Below are 26,866 nucleotides of genomic sequence, written 5' to 3' on the forward strand. Positions count from 1 at the left end.
GTCGTATTCAATACTGGCAATCATATAGTTGATGATATATTGGATGGATGAGATATGTTAGCAGTGTGGACAACGTTGACCAAACAAACATCCCTTGAGCCATGCAGCTAATAATAGTTGTAACTGAAAATATGTTAACACTTATCTTTAGCGATGGAAAAGATGGAGAAATATGAAAATATAAATGCTGTTGGAAACTTGTTATCAATTATCTTTGGTATGTGTAAAAATAGCTCATTTGAACATGAATAAAGCTGTCCAAGTTTGTTAGTGTTTCTAAGCATGTGGGAAAGTTCAGCTAGCCCGTATCTCTTTAGGGCATCTTGGCCTGAGCGAGCACGCAATGGGAAATTTGTTAGTAATTGCTCCCACACACAGTTCACTGATTCTGATTCCTGAATAAATATCTAAAACCGGATCAGCAGGTTGATTTCCGATATCCAATAACATAGTGCGTCGCCTGTCTGCTCTCCATTTGTCGGGGAAGCTTTCGACTTGAGTTATAAATACCAGAGGGATTCTGCAGAGCAGAAGAAAAGGAGACAGAAGAAAGGAATGGTGTGGGATGTCGAGAAAATGCTGAAAACATCTTAATGGCAGCTCGGGCAGGAGGCCAGACAAGAATGCCTTCAGACAGAACAAAGCACAGTAAGAGGGAAGGGCTGAAGAAAAAGAAAGGGAGAAGAAGAATAAATGGATAGAGGAGGAGGAGGAGAAGAACATTAGTGCTGTCTTGTTGTAAAGATTATCTGCCACATCGTCCATGACACTGCCATCCCACCACGAGTGCTCATTAGCAGTCCGAGCCACACTTCAAGGAGAGATCTTATTTTAGACGCCAAGGAGGGAGCAGCACATAGGCTACAATCAGGGTCCTTTTTCCTGTTATAGCCGTCTTCACTCAGTCAGCACTATTACTTTATTGATTAATGGATGGTGTGGGAAACTATAAGAGAGAGTGGCGCTGGTTATTGTGGGATTAAATGCAAGCACACCCACTCTGGTTATTTAACAGCACATGATTCTAATGGGAGAAGCTAAATTGAGTGCAGTGTCAGACTGAAGGTAATAACAAAATCTGCAACGTTATGGATTTTTCTGGCGAACACTGATTTCTTTGTAAGAGGATTTTAAGACTTCAGTGAATCTCTCCACTACGTTGATGCATAACTGCAAAGCTCCAAAATATGTGATGTTCTGAAAACTCCTCTGACAGTCATTGACAAGGGTCGTATCTGGACCCAAATGCAATCACACGACTCCAGTGATCTTTGACCTTTTATTTAAAGCTTCGTAAACAGCAGGCAGAGTAACGATCAAACAAAAGGGCTGGTAGGTTCACCGGGAGACGGTCTAGCAATGTTGTTCTCAACCGAGGTTCGATCGAACCCCAGGGGTTCGGCAGGGGTCAAGACGCATACAGTGCAGCCCGGTTCACACTCGCAATGTCGGGCCATTTTTGACGGTCGTCAAAAAATTGTCTGTTAACATTTTGTCAGCACACCATTTTTCTTCGCCGTGTTATGCTGCGTTCGCACCAAAAGCATTGAGAAGTCCATGAACAGACTTGAATGGAATGAAAGCGAAAAATTCGCCCAACGCAATCAGCGTTGACATTTTGTGAAAATGACATGAGTGGCACTTGCCAAGGGGAAGCCGGGCATTTATGAACTTGTATCTGAAAGGCAACAGCAAAAGTCACATTGATTTGCAATAAATATTCAGTTATGTTTTTGTGTGAAAATTATGTTTTGTTGGTTTTGCTCTTTGAACACAGTGATGTTGGGTAGAACTGATGCATGGTTCATTTTGTGCACTAATAAAATATAAACGGTATCCATCTTTTGAAGAAATCACATTATATTTTTCCAATTATGAAGGGTTCGGCTAATGCACTGATGGAGCTTGCAGGGTTCAGTGCCTCCAATAAGGTAAAATTAGGTTATGAACCACTGGTCCAGCTGGGAAGAAGCAATAATCTCAGCTATCCTGAAAGAAGGCAAGGACCAAAGGTAATGTGGATCATTAAGCCCAATATCGGTTCTAAATATAGATTATAGATTATTCACTTGCATTATGGCAAGACGATTGGAGGAGTTTTTACCAATGCTGATACATAATGATCAGACAGGGTTTATACAACAACACCAAGCACAAAAGGACTTTGACTGTTAACTGGACTTCTCTTTATAGAGTCCTTCACAGATTTGGTCTAAATGACACAATTATTAAAACAAGTCAGGCATTTAACGACAAAACCACTGCCAGGATTAAAATCAACGGATATTTATCAAACAATTTTAATCTAGAAAGAGGTACAAGACAGGGCTGGACATGGTCACCACTACTCTTCGCATTATATTTGCAGCCACTAGCTCAATATATCAGACAAAATGAAGATATTACAGGAGTTACTATAAAAGGCACAGAGCACACACTGGCCTGTTACGCAGATGGCATCTTGATCTACCTGGAGCAACCAACATACTCTCTCGCTAAACTGATGCAGTCATTTGAACAATATGGTAAATGATCAGGATACAAGATTAATGTGGGTAAAACCCAGCTACTCTCATATAGCTATAGCCCACCAAGAGAAATTTAAAATAAATATGCCATCGCATGGCAATTAACATCCTTAAAATATCTGGGCATTAATATCACAAAAGATCTTTCAAAACTGGAAGAATATAACTATGATCCACTAATATGGAAAATTAAGGAAGAGATAGGAAGATGGAACTTGATGATTTTTGATTGATTGATTGATATATTTATTTGTCGTTTGCCAGAGTACAGGTACAAAAGCATCGAAATTACAAGAAAGGGTGGATGAAAGATTACAGCATAACATGAGGGAAGAAGGCGAGAAAAAACACCAACCCCCCGACTATGCCCCGAGAGGGTACGTGTGTGAGCAGGAAACACCTTAGCACATAAGCACATACATTTTAGACATGACTTGCAAAGGAAGGGGGTAGGAAGGGGAGGTAATCCAACAACTGGGTGATCTAAGCCCATCCATTGGGGCAGAAGGTAACCAGCACCGACAAGCAGCCAGCCGTCCGCGCCAACATAGCAGCGCCAGCACAGCCCTGGCCCGTCCCACTGGGGTGAAAAGCAGGCGGGATGGGGGGGGGGTAGTGAATGCAATCAGTACTATTGAAAGTTCGTGGTGCGTGTTCTGGTATGTCGTCCTCCCCAGGCCACAACAGACAGAGTTCTCAGTCCGCAAGATGGTCGTTGCCATGGAGATAGCCTTGAAAGGTCTGGGAGAAAACAACCACAGGTGTCTGTGGATAGGGGGAAGGAGAGGTTCTCACTTCAGCGATCTTCAGGGAGTTGTTGTTGTTGTTCTTGGCCAAGGCCTGGTTGAGGGGCAGCAGATAAGATTGGGATTGTTTGGTCTGCCAGCAGCTACATCCAATTTACGCACCTGCTATTCCACCACTTTCCTCCATTTTTCAAATCGATCCAATTTCGTCGGGCCTTAGGGCTTTTAAGCTGTCACCGCTTCCTTAATTTTCCGATAAACTTAATCAGGGCAACGCCAAAACAACAGAAATCCTGTAATCATAGTTCGAATAGGTAGATGTCATCGTCCTCCGGAAAGGCTGCTGTAGGCACACGCTACGCCCGTCGTAACCAGCTGCAACGGGCGGCAGGACGGGCCGGTTCAGAACCCAGCAGAAGACGGTGTCAATTGCGTTGAGAGACCAGTTGATCAGATGATCAGTTGATCGGGTCCATGGTTTTAGTTGAAGTTGCGATGAGAGAGTCTCTCAAGTATAAACAAGACAAGACATGACGAGAGAGAAGCCAAGCAGGAGGGAAGATCATGGGGAGGAGAGAGAAAAGATCATGGGGAGAAGAAACCAAGAACTTAATTCCTTTTCTAAGTGTTTGCTGGAGAAGATGTGGAAATCAAAATGCAAATCATTACCATACCTTCTGGGATTGCCCCAGTGTCACAAACTATTGGAGAGGGATACACACCACCCTACTAAACATGTTTGAGGATGAAATACCTTTGAAGAGTAAGACCATGTATCTGGGATGTTTACCTAAAACATTGTCAAAAAGAGACAAATATTTAATAGATGTACTATAGTGGCAGGCAAAAAGACTCACCAGGAAATGGTTATCAGAAGAAAATCTTACTCTACATACATGGATGGACATTACAATGGACATTTATAACATGGAGAAGATAACGGCATCTGTTACTACAAATTGAAACAGTTTCTGACATATTGGGAAAAATGGGTTACATACACAACTCCTCGTAGGCCTGAATTTATTTTCATAAAGTGATGAATTTACAATAGAAAATGGATCACCCCCTAGTTTGAGTTGTTTTCCTTTTTTATTGTTGTTTGCTTCATTCTGTATTTTTTGTTATTTGTCCTATGTTTTGCACTTTTTTTCTAGATATGTATGGATAAGATTGACATTAATCTCCACATGTGGTATAAATTGTCGGAAAAACGTGTAAATATCGAATTGATGCATACTTTCAATAACAATTTTTACGACGGCTCCACAACCGCTGAGAGTTTTGGGAGAGGATGTGGATAAGGTGGAGTACAAGTTCCTGGGGGTCTCCATCGACAACAGACTGAAGTGGAAGGCCAACATCAACGCTGTACAAGAAGGGGATGAGTCAACTCTTTTTCTTGAGGAAACTTGGATCCTTCGATGTGTGCAGCAAGATGTTAGAGATGTTCTATCAGCCTGTTGGACCAGTGCTCTGAGATGTTGGAGATGTTCTCCCAGTCTGTTGGACCAGTGCTCTGAGATGTTGGAGATGTTCTCCCAGTCTGTTGGACCAGTGCTCTGAGATGTTGGAGATGTTCTCCCAGTCTGTTGGACCAGTGCTCTGTTCCTCTCCGTACTCTGCTGGGGGAGCAGCATTGGAGCCGGAGACACCAACAGACTCTCTAAACTGGTGAGGAAGGCCGGCTCCATCATTGGCGACAAACAGGACTATCCGGAACAGGTGGTGAAGAGGACACTGAAGAAATGTTTCTCCATATCGGATAACCCAGACCACCCTCTCCACCACCTAATGCAGGGACAGCGGAGCACTCAAACAGACTGCTTCACAAGGACAGATACAGGAGAACATTCCTGATACAGGAGAACGTTCCTGATACAGGAGAACGTTCCTGATACAGGAGAACTTTCCTGCCCACTGCAATAATACTGTACAATAAATCACATATGGCTAGATACTCCTCAAATTGAACAACAGAAATACACCTTGCACCGCTTTCACTTTATATATGCTTACATTGTACACACTGTATCTAAGTGTTTGAATACTGCATATAAGTCCTGCATTGAAAATGTACCTTAGGTAAAAATAGTGTAACCAGGAGCATTAAGTATCCAAATGACTCCTATTCTGCAAATAATGTTTAATTAATAACAAATCAAACTTCAAACTGGTTATAAACTGTGTGCCTTTTTGTATATTCTCAACAACTCTCGGAAACAATAAGATTTCATTTATTGTCAGTACCCTGTTGTAAAAGATTCAAAATCTCAATAGGATTATGATCCTAGTTAAACAGAGTAGACCCAGTGATTCTCTATTGCACCCACTAGACTAATAGTCCTCAATTATCCCAAAACAAATGAAAAAGGACAAAAAAAATTGATGTACATGCATCATGTACATCAAGTGGTTGAAATACTTCACCTGTGATTTTAATCCTTCATCTGAAAGAAGTATGCTTGATCGTAATTGGCGAAAAACGAGTCATAAGGTTTATTATCTATTTATTGTCTTGATGACAAGACTTAGAACCTCCAGTATGCAGCATAAAGTATCCCTCTGTTTCCCTTTTAACTAAACAAATGAAAAGCAAAGAAGTAGTGACCCCTAGAGGCAGTTATAGTTTATTAAATAAATAAACATATTCACTAGTTTTCAATCATGATTTCAACTTCTCCAATGGAACCACAATTTAAATAAATACTAAAATCCCAATAAACAAAGAATACAATTCGAGTAATAAATTAAAATAAACTACAAATAGTACAACTTTCTGTAGATGTATTGTCATATCATTGAGGTTTTTATTTATATTATCTCTCTCCTGACTTGAATTGTGTTTCAGTACTTCAAATTTGTTTTAATGCATCATAATTCAACATTCAACTCTTCCATTGAAAAGTGGCCATATTTTAAAATTGGATATTGCTAAACAAATGGCCATTCGTAAAGGTTTACCCAGCAGCAAGATATATCAATATGATTAAGTAGTAGATTATGTAGTCTTCCTATGATATATTTGAATATTATCAATATATATTTCCATTGTAACAACACAATGTTATCCACATAAGTTTTATTCCCAGGAGAATGGTGGTGCGAACAGGGTTTTCAAACGTGCAGGTTGGTCTCGTTAGCTGTCCACATAAGTGGGGTTGTAGGGGCATCGCTGAAGGGCATCGGTGCTGAATGTGGTGGCGGTGCATAAGGCTGACCAAAGAAGGCCACCACTGGTACCCCGGCAAGGAATGCAGCTGGAAAGTAAAGAAGATTGTGTTGCTTTCCGAATTTTAATTTGTTTTAATATGATGTTGCCCTGTAACAATTCTGAAAGGATCATGCTGGAGTTGTTCATTATTTTTGTTTGTGTCAACATATCCAATGACAAGACTTCCCTATACTGTCTGTTGCTCTCATTTTCCTACAAACACATGAAGATATTTATAGTTTTCTCTCTTTTGGAAAAGTCTTTTTTTACTTAAATTACCTTGGCACTTAACTTCTTGCAAACTTTACTCTATCAGGAGTACAAAGGACTTCCTTGGGGGCTGTTTTTAGATGTGGAATAATACAATTCAATTCCAATTGAACATGAATTCAAATTCAAGTGCATACATTTTCACAGCAGCAGAACTGCAAAGGTGTGATTGACTCCGACGTCTATGGTATGAGAGGAACATGTCACTCAGTGCACAGTTGTTGCTCCTGTTTTTCTTCCAGCAGTCGTTGAAATGTCATTGTTATTCTATTGAACAGCTCACAACAAGGTATGTGGACTATCTTGAGTTAGATCATGATTTCTGGAAATAGTTTTTTAAAAGTATTTTCTGGTGGTTGGAGCAGTTCCATGTACCAGTAGTTCCAGTATATTCCAGAGAAGGTAGACATCTCTACATCTCATCTACATCTCAAAACGAGACAACTCACACCAAAAACATCTAGATTTATAAATATCACTACAGGTAAATAATATATATATATATATATATATATATATAAAGATGTTTTTTAGATTTTGGAGTGAACTGTCACCTTTAATCTGAATTTCCGAACCGAGCTGTATAAGTGCTCAAACTGTGAGTCATGTAACATTTCTCTATGGGGAAAATACCTCGGTAACCGCGGGCACCTGAAATAACTCATACTTTGCAAATCTGCTGATTTTGGACAACAATGGAGCTCCAACGAACAGAGGAATAAGAAATATAATGTAGGTACACACATAATACTTCAAAATCGATTAATTGTTGGTTTGGGTTTTTATCTGAATTGTTGACAATAAAAGAAAAATAAAGAATATCAATAGGCTTACTTTTTAAACACATTATTGCTGACAGTAAAACTGAGAAACAACATTAATTTGTTAATGAGAACCTTCTATATAGTAAATCACAGAACAAACTGGTGCAAAGCTCCAGGTGGATGAGATTAGCTTGGTCAACGGGTGACATCAACCAAGTCTGCTACAACTTTAAACACTGTTTTAGTTCTAAATGTGCCAGCTACTGTAGTTTATAAATGTTATGAAATAACTCACGAGATTCCGTGTATGGTGGTGGTGCTTCAAGCGTGGGCCGGCTTTCATAGCTTGGCTCGGCAGGTACGAGCTGGTAGCCACGGTAGGCCGGCTGATATCCGTAGGGGTGAGAGAGTGACTGCTCAGGCACGTTTTCGCCGACAGGGGTGTAGGAGGTCATCACAACTAGAGGAAAGGTCATAGGCTGAGTTTGGTTTGTAAGTCAGGTAAGCCGTATCAATACTGTATTCGCTATTCGCCTTCTTACTGAGGGTTGGATTGGCTCCTCTAGGGCTCATTAATAAACACATTGCATTTTTTTTGGTAATCTGTCAAAACACTTACGTAAAAACATTTGACGTTTTATGGGTGGTTATGTGTTAGATATTTTTGTACCAGTTGCCAGACAACCAGAGGTGATTCTAGTAGGGAGTTACTGGTCCCCCAAGATGCCTGGCAACTGGTACAGACCAAGAACTATCTGCCACATAACCGCCCATAGAACAGTGATTTAACAGTGTACAGATTAAACAAACTAGATACAACTTGTTAATTATGGCGGTTTAGAACAGCTGGCTAACCCTGACCCTAACCAGACTATGCTTCCATCTGTGTCCAGATGTTGTGCAAAGCTAAGTTAGCCGGCTCCTGGCGGTAACTTTATATTTCGCCTAGCTTAGCATGCAAACAAAGAGTGCACGCAAATCTTCTCATCTAATTCCCAACATGTCAAACTTTTCTATTATAGCTTGAACTATCAACACAGTACAAAGTTGTATAGTGAAACCACTAGACTGTGTCGTACTTTGTGAACTTTGGTTGTCTCCAATCCGACACTTCTTGAAGAGAAAGCAGCACGGAGCCACACAGCAGATGATGAGCACAATCGGAAGAATTCTTCCTAAAACGCTTCCCAGATGATTACGGAGGAGACGTTTTGTCCCAAGGTCAGAAGTACTGGAGAAAAGACAGAAACAATATTTTCATTTCTTGTCCTGTAGCTCTCTGTTTTTGTCTCTTTTTTTTTTTTTTTTACAAGAGGAGCACACCTTCCAGAACAGTTCACTTCTTGAGAAAGATGTTGTGTTTTGTTACTGCAGCAGTACTTTCTCTCGCAGTTTCCACAGCAATACTGAGAGCCGCAATCCTGAGTCTCTTGGCGGGAACCATTTGAGCCCTCGTAGCCGCCACAGTAACCGGCTGCAAAATGTAAGACACAGTCATGGCAACGAGTAGTGAGTGTGAGAGATTAACAGATAAACTAGTTAAACATTCACGTACAGACAAGCTCAGAGCAAAAGTCACTGCCATAAAGTGTCTGATAATTTCCTGATTTAACTTGATTAAGTCATTTTAATTTCATTTAGTGACTGCCTGCATATGATTGAACTATCCTATCCATCAAAATAAAACTCACCCCATACAGCTGGGAGCAGGATCAAACACAGAACACAAACACGACTGGACAAGACACCAGGGGCCATAACTGCAATGGATTGGCGAAATAAGGAAATGACTCTTGACTGCGCTGAACTGCTTTAACCTGTCTGTCGGCCGGTCTGTCCCACCCTGTAGCAAGTGGCCCAACAGCATTCCTCACATTGTGAGAGACGTATTTGTTATTATTTAATATCAAATGGTGTTTCGTTGTGACGTAGAACTGCTACTTTTGTTCACCTTCCTTTTGCTGCACAAATTCAAATGTGATTTTTCTTTTTTACATTAAATACCCTTTTATGGTAAAAACAAAAGGAAACCCCTTGAAATGGAGCAGCTCCTAAAAATGTCACGAATTCCCTTCATATTAGTTGTTTTCACCCTGTCTGCCTGGTTAATTAACTCTCATGTCAGTTCAGAGCCCATCACAGCTGATTAGCCCTCATTCCCTCACCTGGTCCTCACGCCCGTCTCACCTGGAACCCATTATCTCATTAGTCCCTCAATACTTAGATCCCCTCAATTTCACTTCTCCTCTGCCAGATTTTCGTGTGTGTTAGTGACAAACACTCCAGTGTACCGCTGTCCCATGCCTGACCTATACCCTGTTTAGCCGACCCTGGATTTTGCCTGTTTCGATTGACCTTCCAGTTTTCACCCTGCTTGAAACTAAATAAAAGTATGTTGCTTGTCCATCTGCCTCTGAGTCCTGCTTTTGAGTTCCAGTACCTGTAACACTTACAAAAGGAAGCTACAGTATGGCAGCATTGCTTAATTTCAGTCTCTGTCTGTGCAGTTAACCCTTGTGTTGCCTTCGGGTCAATTTGACCCGATTCAATGTTTCACCCTCCTGTCGCCTTCGGGTCAATATGACCCGATTCAATGTTTCACCCTCCTGTTACCTTTATATTTACTAACATATTTTACCCTTGAGGTCAATATGACCCCAGCTATTAAAATCTCCAGAAAATTATTAGAATTAATATTGTTTTCCAAGTTTAAGTGTGAGGTACTTTATGTTTGTTTGTTGACTCCCGAAAGAACACCGACATTAAACATTGAATCGGGTCAAATTGACCCGAAGGCGACAGGAGGGTTAAATATTGAATCGGGTCAAAATGACCCGAAGGCAACACAAGGGTTAAGCAATTCGTGGATGCAATAAAGTCGACCCCACCCATGTGCTTTAACCCAGTATTATCTGCCAGTAGTATCTGACTCCACCCAGTCTGACATCCTGCATCATCTCTACAACCTGAGCCTGCATGAGACGGGAGTCTCGGTGCTGTGGAAGACATCGTGCCTGGTCCCTGTTCCAAAGAAGACAACTTCATCTGACCTCAAGGACTTCCAACCAGTTGCCCTCACATCCCATGTGATGAAGGTGCTGGAGAAGCTGGTCTTGGCTCGCCTTCGACCGCTCAGTCACACTGGATGGAACTGGTGGCTCTATGAGAATCGCTTTCTGTGACTTCTCCAGTGCATTCAAATGCCATCCAACCTCTGCTGCTGAATGAGAAGCTGTGGGTCGTGGGCGTCAATCCATCCATCGTCTCCTGGATCACTGACTAGTTCACAGACAGACCACAGTTTGTCCGACTGGGCCGTGTTGTCTAAGACGGTGGTACGTGATGTTGGAGCCCCACAGGGAACGGTTCTGTTTCCCTTCCTATTCACCCTGTAGCCTACACCACTGACTTCCAGTACAACTCTGGGTCATCTGCAGAGGTTCTGTGATGACTCTGCAGTGGTCGGGTGCATAAGGGACGGACAGGAAGTGGAGTACAGGGCAGTAGTGTATGACTTTGTGGCGTGGGCCGGTAGAAATCACCGGTTTCTGAACGTGGCCAAGACCAGAGATGGTGGTGGACTTCGGGACGAAGATGACGGCTCCACAACCGCTGAGAGTTCTGGGGAAGGATGTGGACAAGGTGGAGGAGTACAGAGGTTACTGGGTGTCTCCATCGACAGCAGACTGAAGTGGAAGGCCAACATCAACGCTGTGGACAAGAAGGGGATGAGTCGACTCTTTTCCTTGAGGAAACTTCGATCCTTCGAGGACAGCGGAGCACTTTCTCCAAACGATTGCTTCAGCTCCGCTGTCACAAGGACAGGTGCAGGATGCATTCCCGCCAACTGCAATTAGACTTTATAATAAATCACCTGATTGAATTAACATCAATAACCCTGGCACCGCTTTCACTTAATACACTGTATATACTTAGCATTTTTTAAATGTTATATGTCCTGCTCTGCTATTGTGTAGTGTATATCTTGTAACATGCTTGCTGCTGCTACCAAATGTCCCCCTAGGGATGAATAAAGTATGTGTGTATATATATATATATATATATATATATATATATATATATACTACCGTTCAAAAGTTTGGGGTCATCCAGACAATTTCGTGTCTTCCATGAAAACTCACTTTTATTTATCAAATGAATTGAAAATTGAATAGAAAATATAGTCAAGACATTGACAAGGTTAGAAATAATGATTAATATTTGAAGTATTAATTTTGTTCTTCAAACTTCAAGCTCAAAGGAAGGCCAGTTGTATAGCTTATATCACCAGCATAACTGTTTTCAGCTGTGCTAACATAATTGCACAAGGGTTTTCTAATCAGACATTAGTCTTCTAAGGCGATTAGCAAACACAATGTACCATTAGAACACTGGAGTGATCGTTGATGGAAATGGGCCTCTATACACCTATGGAGATATTTCATTAGAAACCAGACGTTTCCACCTAGAATAGTCATTTACCACATTAACAATGTATAGTGTGTATTTTTGATTGTTATCTTTATTGAAAAAACAGTGCTTTTCTTTGAAAAATAAAGACATTTCTAAGTGACCCCAAACTTTTGAACGGTAGTGTATATATATATCATACCTGCAAACTCATGAGGGGTGAAAAAGGTGTCGCCACACCACATCCACGTTGTTTGAAGCCTCAAAGCTTTTAGAACCACAACTACAGTCATTTTATTGTTCTGACCACAAATCTAAATAATGATAATAAACAGTTTAAGAACAAAAGGTCCTCCGCTCTGACTCAGCCCTATAATGATAGTAATAACAAATATACATTGTCATTATATATAATATGGTTAAAGTCATTCATGAACCAACTTCCTTTTTGTTGTTGTTGCCTGAACAGTCCTCATGGACTTTTCCCTGAATCTGTCTCTAGCTGTTTGTCACGATACTCATATTATAACTTCTATACATATGACATACCTGCCATAAATATCATGATACCCGATACCAGAATTCAATACAATACCATAAAAACAATATGGTACCATAAATACGAGACTGGTATATTTATCTATAATAGTAATACATAAAACATCTGTATGGTTCACTTTTTACCAACTTTTTCAACACTTAACAAATGTCAGTAATATTAGTATTAGCCTACAAGATATGAATGAAACTACATGGAGCCATCATAGCATTGATTATACACTATCAGGCCGTTAGTCTGTATCTGACCAGATGATACACAGTTCATCAGGATGAGCAGCTGTAGAGTTACAGAACTTTACAGACTGAAACATTTCACTTCTGGCATCTTTTTATTTGTTAAGCCGAAGTCTCTAAAGCTGCGCCACTTCTCTCGCTGTGAGCGCTGCGCAGCGCAGTGTGCGCAGACAGCTCGACACGGAGCAGCGCGTGCGCTCTGATCGCTCTCTTAATGAAGTATCGATACTAAAAATATGCTAAATCACATCGTGTTTAACGTACGGGTACTTTGTTAGCATCGCTACACCGTGCAGCGTGACAGCAGCAGATGTAGCGGGCTAACATTCAAGCTAACCTGAACCCCCAAACGATGTCGACATCTGAACGCTGATTGGCCGAGACGCGACACGTCCCATCAAAGATGTTTTATTGCGAAGAGCACCACTTCACATTTTTCTCAGCGTCTCACTGCAATCTCAACGGCAGCGGGCCAGGTGACCCCCCCCCCCCCCCCCCCCCCAAAAAAAACTCTTCGGATCTCCACGATTCACGTGGATGACCTATTTTTAGTTCAAAACGGTGAATTTCACCGAAAGGTGACAAGTTTGCAGGTATGATATATATATAAATATAATTTTCAAATATTGTAAAACATGTTTGTGGTTACCTCAACATGTACTAGCAGGCCAAGAAGCCAACATGATTTTTGGGTATTCTCTTCTTGTCAACAATTCTCAAGGTATTTGTCTGATACTGCATGATTTGATTAAATTCACCCATTTAACCAACTTCTATTTAGACATCCTTGTCCAGACTGAAGTATCTCAAAGGCTTTTTGTTCATGTTCCCCTCAGGATGAATTGTATGAACTCGTGTGATCCTCAAACTTTTCATTGTGCACAATAAGTCTACATTTAAATTTGTCCAATACTTTCATGTATTACTTCATATGCTTGCAAAAACTAATGACATTCCCATGAGCCTCGGCTGTTTGGTGCTAATTAGCAGATGATAGCATCCTAACACTTTACATCCAAGATGGTGAATATTGTACCTAATACAACCTGCTAAATATTTAATATTACAAATATGATTCCTCGCATGAGCTTGAAGGTCTAATCACCCAAGCACAGCCTCAGAGCAGCTATCATGGCTGCTCAGTCTCGTTCTCTTCATATTCATAGGTGTAATATATTTAGCATCTTCTATACCGAAGATTCATAAGTTGGGGGGGAAACCAAAACATTTTATTTAACTCTGCAGAAGAATTGCTGGATTTTTAACAAAATAAAAATGAATGTACAGCCCATATTTTCAAAGTGGCATCAATGCCAATAATTCTTAAACGAGAAACCAGAATAAATCTCTGCAGGTACGTCTTTCATAAAGAAAACGTATGGCTATAATTCACACGCACATAAAAACACTCCGACAGTCTTGAAGAAACTACGCTGACCGCAGGACTGAAATCACAGGAAGAAAACATTTATAAAGACGGACGTCACACAAATGGCAATCCTACAAGAAAGTACACCGACAAATCACTTATTGATGGAAGAAACATGCACATTCTCCACTCATGACAGATGTGAGGACATCCGGCCCCTTTCTTCAGCGGGCATGTCACAGATCAGCTGGTGCAATGAATTAAGTCACAGCATGGATGTGACTGAACGGCATTCTAAAACACTGGAGGGGAATATATCTGGTACGACGTTGGACACACAGACAACGTGTACAGAGAGGAAGCTGAAAGCGTCGTCACGGTCGGGCTCGTCATACGAGCTGTGACTGTACGTCTGCAAGTTCAACTGGATCAGAGGAAAAAAAGTCACTTTAGCAAAGCTGTTTTCAAGTCATTTCAGTCAGTAGCAAGCAGAAGTGACAAAGCGGAGCACGGGAGGCGCATTAATTTAGTTTTTAGATAAAAAAAAGAAACACCACAGACCACTTGCTCAAACCTGACTGCAATGCTGCTGCAGTCCAATTAAGGCAACGGTGATAACAATGTTCCAGAGAAATAAAAAAGTTTTTTTACAAGGCAAAAAACTGAATACTGAATAGAAAAAGATGACCCTTAACAAAGCATTGCACGCAAGTACAAGTAACAGAATGCTGTGAAACATGTGCAAGAGTAACGAGCACATTTGAAGCCGTTGTAAATAACATGCTCACTTTCGTAGGATACAAAATGTTGTGGCTTAGAAGGCACAATTGTTTCTTGCATTTTGTAACTTTACCAATTTTTTGTGGATGTGTCGTTGTAAAAGTTAAAATAAAATAAAATCTCCTTTGGGTTTTTCCATTCAAAGCTGCCATTTCAGCTCAGTTGCACATGTAAGTCAGTACCAAGGAATGAAAAGGAGAACTAAAATATTATGTGAAATCTCTCTTGCATATGAACTTAAAAAAAGATTTCCCTGTGAGCAAAGTGGATTTTGTTGAATTAACATGGTGAACATTCCCTTTTGCTGGAGGGTCAAAGACCCTTTTACAACATCGCTTGTCAACGGACAATGACATGCATCCTAATCTAGTGACACGTATGAAACACTTTGGACTTGATTTGTTCCCAAGTAACACACATAAAGCATCATAAAGTACGGGGAAAGGGTTCAAAGCTCTCCACCGTTTCTGAAATAAACTGACAGAAAGCAATGAGATTATGGCCGTGGCCTAGAACTGCTCAAAAGTTTCTCCACCGAGTCGGACTGCAATGACTGATGATGAACGAAGAGGTCGGGCATGTTCGGCCGGAGCTCGGTATCGACGGGGACCGTGAGGGAGGAGTCGAGGCGTGTTAATGTCAACGCACTTCATCGACTTTTTAGAATTAGACTCAGTGGTTTCATGTAAAATTTACCAAGATGGACTCTTTCTCTCTCTATATATCTATATATATCTATATATAGATATATATATACACTTGTATATTGTAAGTCCATGCAATTGGAGCCGAGAGGCATCAACATTTTCACTTGGCAACTCTTCGACAGAACAGATGTACAACAACAACGATAACATTTCCATATTTAACCACCAAAAGACATGAATCACGACGGCTCTGAGACACTTCTCATCTTGGATTCAAATGACACATCTTTAGTCCTGCCAAGTTTGAAAATGCTGCGGCATGTTTAGAGTGGCTAAGAGAGTGGCACTGTGGTCCATTAGCCTTTGTAATCCGGGTTGTACGCTGGCTGGGACAGGTAGCCGGTCTGCGGAGGCGGCGCTTTGGGCTGCGGCTGGCCGGTGGGCTGCGGGGGGTACGGCGGCTGGCCGGGGGCGAACGCAGCCTGGCTGTACGGCATCGGTTTGGGAGGGAAGCCGGGGCCGGCTGCAGGCAGAGAGAAAACGGGGCATGGCGATGAAAGGGCTGGAAATACTTTTACAGGAGCCACAACTTCAGTTCCATCCAACAAAGTCAACATAAACATTTAACTTCCTATTTTAAATGAATCCAGACACGACCCGACTTTAAACCAGCAGCGGTTATTCCGACTGCGGCTATTCTGAAGCAGCAAAATGCCATCATGTCATTGTTTTTTAAAGCTGCATTGGAATGTGTCATCATCTCATGTTGAAGGTCGTCTTCATTCCCTTCAAATCCATTTGAGAAACACTCAACTAAGTACAGACGACGATTGTAAAAAATAAAACAAAGGTGTAAGTGTTTCCAGTTGGGAAATGAAAAACTGGAGCGTATCTATATTTTTATTTTATGCATTTAGATTTTCTCTGAGAGCAGAGAACACAAATTTAAACGTTGCTGTATTTGTGGCAAAAAATAGTTTTAGTTATAGTTTGGCAAAAAAAATGTTTATTACTATGAGGCAAATCTGAGGGATTTGATTTTTGTTGTTGATTTTTTGTTTGTTTATAATTTTACACAAACACATATTATTGATTCCTGCTCGGGATAACAATTAGACGTGTAATTATTTGGTTACGTTATAGAACATTCACACTCACTGGCTTCCTGATATGTTGGTGGTGGTGCTGCTCCCATTGCCTGTCCGTGGGAGGGTGGTGTCGGCATGGGCTGAGCTCCGTAGCCCTGGGGCACCGGCTGAGCTCCGTATCCCTGGGGCACCGGCTGAGGCCCGTAACCCTGGGGCATCGGCTGAGGCCCGTAACCCTGGGGCATCGGCTGAGGCCCGTAACCTGGCTGCACTGGGACAGGGTGGTAGATTTGATACTGGCCCCCCGGGTAGGTCTGAGGCTGCCCAGGTCTTGAGATTGCCTGCTGCGGGGTGGTGGTGGTGATCACTGTGGTGTGGGTGCTGGTCGCTATCACAGCTGGAAGCAAGCAAGCAGAAGACCAATACAGTTAATATCAGCTATGCAGGGGGTGAATCACCGTTTCAGTGGAAGTGGAGGGACTCAAGTAAGGAGATGTGAACAACAGCTAGTCTGGGCTGAAGTTTGATCTTGTGCTTTTTTTAACGTAAACGAGATCGCTGAGGCTGAAGTACAAACAAACGGCAGCATAAAACTGGCCAAAATGTAAGCATTGAAAGTCACACGGTTAGCCGGCAATCATAGAACGGCATTACAACAAAATTTTTTTTTTAAAGGAAGCATTTTTTTCATACAAAAGTAAACGTGTGATTTACTTATATGTAGAAAAGACTGAGCGTAACCATCAGACCGTAACTCCTGCATTATCTAACTGCACGAACCAGGCAAAGAAAAAGAAACAAAACTGAAAAGCTAGAACAAAAATCCGATTAAGTCCAATAATTGTATAACAAATGAGGGGCTACAGGAAGTCGAAGGAGTAATTCCCAGTACATAAATGCTTTTTAACCAGTGTCTTACGCACTGAAACCTCCAACAGTTCCTTCTGCCAAAATCCAGTCGAAAAAAAGTTTCATCAGAGTCAATGTCAGCGATAACAGTCACATGAGCAGAGTGTGTTTTAGACTTTCTTTGCCCCTCAGACTGTCTGCCCAACTTAAGGGGGGAGGTTGTTGAGAAAAGAACAGTTGTAGACAGAACTCAGGGCTGAAAAACATATACCTCCTGTCCATGTTTTTCAGGTTACACAAATCCTAATTCTTAATAAATGTATTCTTAATAAATATTCTCATGAAATGAGACGATAAATTAACAAAAGGAAGTAAATAACGGTGTTAGTTAGGACGACATGCTCTCTCAAAAACACTGAACAGGATTTGTTATGTGCTTTAGCAAAACTGAGAAGTACACAGCTTTTGGAAAACAACTTCCTCATGATTCGTTACTTGCTCAATATATATATATATGTATATAAATAGAGGCTCAAACTGCCACCCTTGTAGCGAGTAAATACAACCCTGTGTAAATGAAATTGTAAGACAGCAGTGTTTTAAAGAAACCCCGTGTTTGTGTATATGTGTGTGTGTGTGTGTGTGTGTGTGTGTGTGTGTGTGTGTGTGTGTGTGTGTGTGTGTGTGTGTGTGTGTCAGTCACTCCCCCACCATGATAATAACGTTCCCCAACAGACAGAGCGGGAGTCATCGTGACCACTTCCTGTAAATGACGTGGGATGGTCTCGAGTTTTCCCCACTGTGGTTGTCATGGAAACAATGAGTCACACGAGGTGGAGCTCTGACATTCCTGAATGTGATCCCGACATGCAACGGCCCGAGTCGAGGGAGTCCACACTCCGGCGTTTCAGCCTCCCGCTCTCTGAGCCGGAGCTCCGCCGCTGCGTCGCAAAACCTGAACGAGCTGCCAGTAAAGTCCGAACTGACAGGCAGCGTGAGAGTGGGGAGCACTTTGAACGTTGCACAGGGTGGAGCGCCGGCACAAACACACAAACACACACACAGTACTCAGGGACTTTCCTTCCAGAGTTACAGGTTGGTACCGAGAAGAGCAGAGAACAAAAGAAGAAATCTAGCAGCGTAAATATTGAGTTGGAGGACAGAAAAACAAACGGCATACAGGATGTCTGTCTCCGATTGTGCAACGGCCATCAAAAAAAACAAGGCATGGAAAATATACAGCCCAATTTCTATTTGTATCTGTTTGGGAGTTCCATTTGACTTTCTTCCAGCATGGTTGTCTGAGTATAAACACATGTTCTCGTACTTTTAAAAAGGAATCATTTAATGGTGTATGACTCTCGAGGGAAAAAACACGAACCTGAAAACATAACGCCGTAATCTGAATGAATCTAGAGTTCAAATGTAAACCAAAACTAAAATATAGAGAACCAAGACAAAGTTAACGCACAAATAATGTTTTGTTGTTCATATAATCATCATCACAGTTTTCTAATTTAGATTATAGTTAGTCAGATGATAACAATATGATTCATTGTGCAGACCACAACATGTTCAACAGAGGCACCATTTATAAGTTTCAACTGTTTCGGGTCATTCACGCCCCCGATGACAGTGGAACCCGTTACCTTTTTGCCTTCTAATTTCCAAAAGCAGGACCTGAAAGTCTGCGGCGTTTTTACTCTTTGGTCCCATTTTTGTCGATGACATTTTGGTTTCCAAGGTCATAACACTCCTGAACTAACTTCCCTTGAGAAGTTAATGGCGGGGTGCTTTTGCTGGTCGAGTACGATTGTGACGTCGTGTCTCAAAGAAACCACGACGACAGCAGCAGTTAAACCTAGACGTCTGTGATGCTGATTACTGTAATGAAAGTTACACAACAGGGCTCCAGACTGCGACCAAATGGTCGCATTTTGCGCCTAAAATTAGACACAGTGCGAGTAAATTTTTCATCAACTCGCGCATGCGCGACCAGTAAATTAGCAGATTTTTTTTTTTTAAATTAAATATTTTTTGACAAACTTGTTCTTGACTTTAGCCCACTATAGTAGTTTAATGCCTAAATGATGAATGACTGGTTTTGTTAACCGACAAAGAAAGAAAAAGAGAAGAAGAAAGAAGAACCGAAGAATAAGTGTGTGTGAGTGTGTGGGGGGGGGCTAATGTGAGAAAAAGAGGCGCACCAGCAGGCAGGCCAGAGAGAGAGAGGTCAGAGGATCCGCACCGGCGTCCCCGTCCCGTCCCCCGTTAATCTCTGGGTCAACTCAACTCACTCTCCATATCTGCCCCTATAGACTGTTGTTCACATTAAACGCATTCCGAGGAGCGCGCGCGAGGGTTTTTGAACGGAATCGTTTCTGAGATTTAGCTGTAAAGTCCCTAATGTTTAAAGAAATCGTAATTTATTTAAATGTGAGTTGCTTTATATATATATTTCCTCATAGTCCTCATATAATAATACTACAACAATAAGATAATGCTTCAATCAACACGTGATCGGATCGGTATATCGGATCGGGCGATACCATATGATTTCAGTGATGATCGATCCGCACAAAACCTAAATGATGGAAAACTTTTGCAAGTCGATTCATAGTGTGCGCGGGTTTTTTTTTCAAATAGAGAATGTGGGCGCGCGCTTCTAGCCTTTTTTTTTCGCCTATGACAAACAAATTCAAAAAAAAAAAAAAAAAAAAAAAAAAAAAAAACAACTGTGTTCATCAGGTTCATGTCAGCGAATATGTGTTCTCAATAGTATGTTTCAGGTGTGCCCACCCACCGGTGCCGTCGTATCACGGCGCGCCCCTGGCTGATCACGCACTCAATAGCTCTGCATGAATAGAAGATCGCGCGCCGGCGCTAAAATTTTTGGAGCAAGCACCCCAATTTGATTTTGACAAAAAAAAAGGTAAATTTTTTTTTCTGCCCCTAACATTTTAAGTTAGGAGCGACTGTGCTCCTAGTTAAAAAAGTTAGTCTGGAGCCCTGCACAAAGTGCTTCACGAGTTTTTGTGTTGACAGTTGAGACGACTCAAAAGATACGTTCATCTAAATGATATTACGATCCAAGGAATGAGGATGGCTATATTCTGTATTTCTATCATTATCAATAATACTGATAACTGTGCCAGACTCAAAATAAACTTCAGTGCCCATATTCTTGCATGCATGTGTGTTTATTACACAGTAATAAGATGTATGACTACTGATGGCTACAGAGACAATACTTGTTAATATGATCATTGTTGGTTTTGGACTTAATACTTTCATTGGATTTGTCGACAACAACAAACCAAAATACAAAATATAGAAAATCACTACATTTATCCGTTAATAACAAAAAAAATATTAAAACCATAGCATACGAACAGCTTTATGGGAATAAAGCTGTTTTTAAAACAGCTGGGATTTATCAAATATAAGCCCTATTTTGGGGCAGTGTAAATTAAGTCAGGGCATGGTTTTTCCTTCATGGAACGACAGTAGTGTTGAAGTCCAACAGCAATTATCACCAAGGGCGGCACTGGGTCATCAACACGGCTCACCACAGAAGATCCCTCAAAAGCAACGTGAAAACCTGCATAGCATGCTACGTGATGATAAACTCAAATAAAAGTACCTCTTTTTTTAAACTGTTGGCAGTGTCACATGTCATTTTAGGAATGTAATGTGTATCAATGCTTGTGTTATGAGTAGACAAAGTCACATCAGTAATGAAAGTCATGTGGTGGGTGGCCAACTGGCCTCAAAAGTCCCCATGTCTGTTTTCAAAAGTACTCTGATAACACACTGGGAACTAAGAGTCTGGCTTCTTCATTAAAACAACCCCCCAACAAACTGGCAGTGAATGTTACTTAGGATGAGAAGCTTGTGCTACTTGTTGGCTGTGGGCAGGAAATGTACACATGCAGCTACATGTTGCAGAAGCAGGAGGCCCCGGCCACAGGCTGCAAATACAATACTAACTGGTTCAAGTGTGAACTGATTTGTGTTTCCGTTGTTTAAATCAAATATTTGCTAACTAATACGAATATCTGATCTCTGTTTACTAAGTTATTATTAATTTAGGCAACAATATGTAAAAATAAAATTCCCATGAATACTAAATGTTTCTCAGAAACAGTTTACTTATTTATGTTTTGTCCAGCCAAAAGTTCAAAACCCTGTTCTCATTTAATTCAATTCGATTTCAATTCAGTTTATTTGTATAGCCCGATTTCACAAATTACAAATTTGTCTCGGAGTGCTTTACAATCTGTACACATAGACATCCCTGTCCCAAAACCTCGCATCGGATCAGGAAAAACTCCCAAATAACCCTTCAGGGGGAAAAAAAGGGAAGAAACCTTCAGGAGAGCAACAGAGGAGGATCCCTCCCCAGGATGGACAGGTACATTTACCAGTAATTACTCACTAAAAATAATCCCAAAAAAGTTATTTTGTGTCCTAAAGCGTTAATATTCTCAAAAGAGGTTGAGTTTAGGAGTTCAACAGTTTTCAGGGTTAGGTTCAGCTGAGTCTGCAGAGAGAATGTTGCAACGGGTAATTTGATCGTGCCTTAAAAACCAACTAAACCGTGGTACACTAGGACACTGTATATGCATGTTGATATTTAAATATTAGTAATAGACTTTCACAGTATAGAAATGAAGCAAAATCAAGCATCAGATACATACACTAGAAATGTAGGCCATGTGGTTGATCAGAGCTTTAACTTCATCCACAGGAATGAATGCCTGTGCATTATATCACTACCAGTGTACAGATGGGGGAAATCCACTCTAAAGTATCTTCATTATAATATAGATTAATTACGCAATTCCTTTCACTATCCGTTTGCACCCATTTAAGTTTCTCTTTCTCTGAAACACTTGTTCACACCCATTTGTGTTAACCTCTCTTCACCTTTCGGGTAGTTTCAGGATGTGAACTTACAAAGTAAACAATACAAAACGTATATTGTCTGCTACCAGTGTGTAACTTGTGCCACCGATGTGTATTTTTCTTGTAGTGTTGACGTGTAGCACAGACCAAGACAACTTCCAATCAGTGTTTCGTTGTCATGATTCATGAATCTTAAACAAATCATAAAAAATAAAAATAAATAGGGCGAGGTGAAGGGCTACTTACGTCTTGGCTTGCGGCACATCTTGTACATGCAGCAGCAAGGACAGACACAACAGGAGATGAAGATGACCAAAAAGATGATGAAGCTTCCAATACCCAGGCCCATGGGCAACGGTGAGGAATTATAGCTGAAGGTAAAGCTACTAAAAGAGAAACAAAGAAGACATAATCATGTAAAACAGTATGCATGTTGCAGTTATTTAACTGAAACACAATAGAAGACAACAAGGTCAATGTTGTACCACAAATGATAGTAAACATTATTACAACACAAATTGCATTGTAGTATTGCTTGGTTTGTAAAATCCCCTTCATTGTTTTCTTTGCAGATCTAATAAACATCAAGCAAGCAAGCTAAACATATTTCATGAATCAGTTATGTGAAAAGAGACTTGCTGCTGCAAGATCAAATGAATTCACACATTAGCTTTGTGCCAGCGGTCGTGCACAGGAAGACTCGACTTCCTGTGCCCAACTGCATACGCATTGCATATCAGGCTGCAACGACACATCACCGCTGAAGTTACACGGGGGGAAAAAAATAAAACTGAAGTCTGCGATTATTTATCATCGATTAGAAAAGAAAAGAAATACCAGACTTCTTGTTCATCCTCAGAAAACCTCATGAAACTGTCCTGACAGCAGTATCGGCTCATGCAGGCACCACAGCAGAATCCTATGTTGCATTTTTTATAGGGTTGGTCGTTGTAGGCCTGACAGTCACGGCTTCCAGCTGTAACAGAGCAGAGAGGGCAGGAAAGGTTAGGCTGGACACAACTGAAAACAAGTCTTTAGTGGGATGAACTGACGAAATGGTCAAACGTGTTAATTTAATAAAACCATGCATGACTCCACTGAAACCACTTTTTCTTTTTTTTTTAAAGCCTCAGTGCTAATGTAAGGAGTTCATATAATGGTGTGATGGTCCTGAACAGAATAAGTCCACGCTGGTTTTCAAATAGATTTTTTTCTTTTTTTTAAACTGTCAAATATTCTCTACTTTTATCTTCAATGCGATTACTTTTACTATTATGTTATGTATTGAAAGTATTTTGGTTTTGAAACTGTTAGTCTATGAAACACACAAACATTCATCAAAGTGATTATTTGTTGAAACTGTATAAGTTAGTAAGGTCGCTGTACTGCGTTTGACTTTTTAATTTGAAGCCATCTTTGTTCATACAAATAATGGTAGCTAGTAGCCTAATTTGGCTACAGCTGTTCAGCTTTCTAAAGGGAGAACATTATTTGTATTATTTAAAATAAGCATATTATATTGGACAGTAGCAGCAGACCTTAGAGGAAATAGCAAAGCACTGAAATTGACTAGTTGATTCAGTTGAGCCTTAACTTGTAGATTCTATCGGTTTAACTACTGACACGTTTATAAGAATGGACCAGATCCGGTTAGACACGTATTAGCAAGATAACCCGGTGAACAACAGGCGGCCACTTTCACAGACCGACCAGCTCTCGGTGGCGAGGCTCTCTGACATCGCCCCGGATCTTCGGTCTGTTTGAGCCCCGGGTTCTAGCTAACCGAGCCAGTGTTGCAATAACGTTTACGAAACGAGACGACACGAGACAAAGAAGAAAAACAACCACCCTTCAGTTCAAGTTTAAACAATGAAAACTCACCGGATACACTCGGGGCCAGGACCACAGTTAAAGCCAAAGCAACAACAACACAGAGCAGGCCTGACGCCATGGCTACTCCAAGACTCCAGGACAACAAGAAACTGTGCGGGCTCTTCTCCGACAGACTGAGCAGAGCGACCGCCGCAAAGATCGTCTATGCACACGGTGACGTCATCGCGGTCCCGCCCATCTTCTTCTTCATCCGGTTTTACGTCGGTCAGCATTCAGCTTATTGCAGCATTGTCCGGAGTGTGAATAAACTTGCAATCTTTTCCCCAAAACAAAATTAAGAAACAATGTAATAAATAAAGATTTTTAAAAAATGTAATTAAGAAATGTCACACATACCACATTAACCTATATTTTATTCACCACTCACAAGTATCCTTGTACTATATCCCTACATTTCCATCATCCCTATATAAAAAATCCATGTGTTCTTTAAGAAAGCTATCCTGTGCTCCTTCAGCCATGTCCAGTACTGCTTTAATGTTCATTCATGCACCCCTGATTGCCTCAGATCATTCCTCATCATACTCACTACTACTCAAAACTACATTGACTCCTCTCCTCCACGTCCTTCACACAATCCTGGCTGGTGTTTTTCTATCATATTTGTGTTTTGTTTAGCGCCCACAACCTTAACCTTGTTAACCATGTATCCTCTCTCCTGTTCATCTACCCTTGTAACTTTGTCAACCTTTTGAATATGATACATGTCTCCTTATATCCTCTGTTCCACAGTTGTTGCCACTTTTGGTTGATTTTTACCCAAATAATACATTTGATCTTTACATATCTGTGTTTCATTTCTTTCAAACCCTCTTTGCCAACTTATCCGCCCTATCATTCCCACTCAGCCCTAGATGCGCTGGAACCCACATAAATTAAACCTGACCTCCCTGATGTGTTTTTCTTGAGGCTGACTGAAGGGATTTCAAAAATATCTTGACAGATGTTTAATGAAAATACCTCAAACTTGCTAGAGATGAAGATGAATCGGAGCATATCAATACTTACACTACCGTTCAAAAGTGTGGGGTCATCCAGACAATTTTGGACAGGTGCAGGATGGCATTCCCGCCAACTGCAATTAGACTTTATAATAAATCACCTGATTGAATTAACATCAATAACCCTGGCACCGCTTTCACTTAATACACTGTATATCCTTAGCATTTTTAAAATGTTATATGTCCTGCTCTGCTATTGTGTAGTGTATATCTTGTAACATGCTTGCTGCTGCTACCAAATGTCCCCCCGGATGAATAAAGTATGTGTGTATATATATATATATATACTACCGTTCAAAAGTTTGGGGTCATCCAGACAATTTTGTGTCTTCCATGAAAACTCACTTTTATTTATCAAATGAATTGAAAATTGAATAGAAAATATAGTCAAGACATTGACAAGGTTAGAAATAATGATTAATATTTGAAGTATTAATTTTGTTCTTCAAACTTCAAGCTCAAAGGAAGGCCAGTTGTATAGCTTATATCACCAGCATAACTGTTTTCAGCTGTGCTAACATAATTGCACAAGGGTTTTCTAATCAGATATTAGTCTTCTAAGGCGATTAGCAAACACAATGTACCATTAGAACACTGGAGTGATAGTTGATGGAAATGGGCCTCTATACATCGATGGAGATATTTAATGAGAAACCAGACATTTCCACCTAGAATAGTCATTTACCACATTAACAATGTATAGTGTGTATTTTTGATTAATGTTATCTTTATTGAAAAAAAGGTGCTTTTCTTTGAAAAATAAAGACATTTCTAAGTGATCCCAAACTTTTGAACGGTAGTGTATGTTACAGGGCCATGGTTGTATCCCTCTAACAAACAAATTCCTCTCAGATGATATTGACTCTATTTACCTACTTCATTTATTTTAGGCTACTTTATTGGCAAAATGCTTTATAATGTTCAAACCTTTAGATTTTTTTTTCTAATATATAGTCAATGATACATATTTTACTTTTTTTAGGACTGAAAACATCATTGTATTGCAATCAAAGGAGTTATCTTAGTTTGTGGAGTATCTATTGTGAGGAAATGAAAACACGTAGACCATTTAACAGGTTAAGATGAGCTTTTAAAGACAGCATATTGAATGGATGAAAGCTGAATGATAAGGGACTTGGCATAGGACAGGGTGTGTGGATTGTTTTGCTACATGTACTCCAGTAGGGGTTTCAAACACTTTGGAAAACCCATGGAACCCCTTACAGAGGAGAATATTTCCCAAGGACCCTATTAATCGTAACGCAGGTTTGCATATGCTACCGTCTTTGGATCTATTTGTATTGTGAAACATTTTAACCTAAATACTTCAGACCTGTTTTATAGTGAAAAACAGAAACACATTTCAATCTGAATCATGTTCAGATGTCGGATAAAGAGAAGATAATTCCCCTAAGTGGGGGAATTTCAATGCTATTTATTGTTAATACCGTACACAATCTAACAGATGGTGATATTATTCAAATTGCATTAGCACTAAACAGTATATCCGACATTTCAGTATCTTAATTTCTCAAAAGAATGAACAGTATTGAGGCATAGTCCTAATACATGCAGTTATGTAATCATACCAGTCTGAAGCTGAC

The 26,866-nt window shown here is 40.6% G+C and overlaps 1 protein-coding gene and 1 pseudogene across 1 annotated transcript; both read right to left on the reverse strand.

The window, feature by feature from the left end:
• Positions 1–5,972: 5,972 nt before the first annotated feature.
• Positions 5,973–9,416, reverse strand: LOC130207905 (protein shisa-5-like; annotated as a pseudogene).
• Positions 9,417–14,173: 4,757 nt separating this feature from the next.
• LOC130208736 (protein shisa-5-like) lies at positions 14,174–24,392 on the reverse strand. The gene is made up of 5 exons (XM_056438022.1): positions 24,250–24,392; positions 23,206–23,344; positions 22,615–22,754; positions 16,682–17,008; positions 14,174–16,046 (listed from the first exon to the last, which is right to left on the reverse strand). Exons 1-5 carry the CDS (start codon positions 24,317–24,319, stop codon positions 15,880–15,882), a joined length of 843 nt encoding a protein of 280 aa, XP_056293997.1. The 5' UTR covers positions 24,320–24,392; the 3' UTR covers positions 14,174–15,879.
• Positions 24,393–26,866: the final 2,474 nt, after the last annotated feature.

This window comes from Pseudoliparis swirei, chromosome 18, assembly GCF_029220125.1.
Source record: "Pseudoliparis swirei isolate HS2019 ecotype Mariana Trench chromosome 18, NWPU_hadal_v1, whole genome shotgun sequence".
In the NCBI taxonomy this organism is placed as follows: Eukaryota; Metazoa; Chordata; class Actinopteri; order Perciformes; family Liparidae; genus Pseudoliparis; species Pseudoliparis swirei.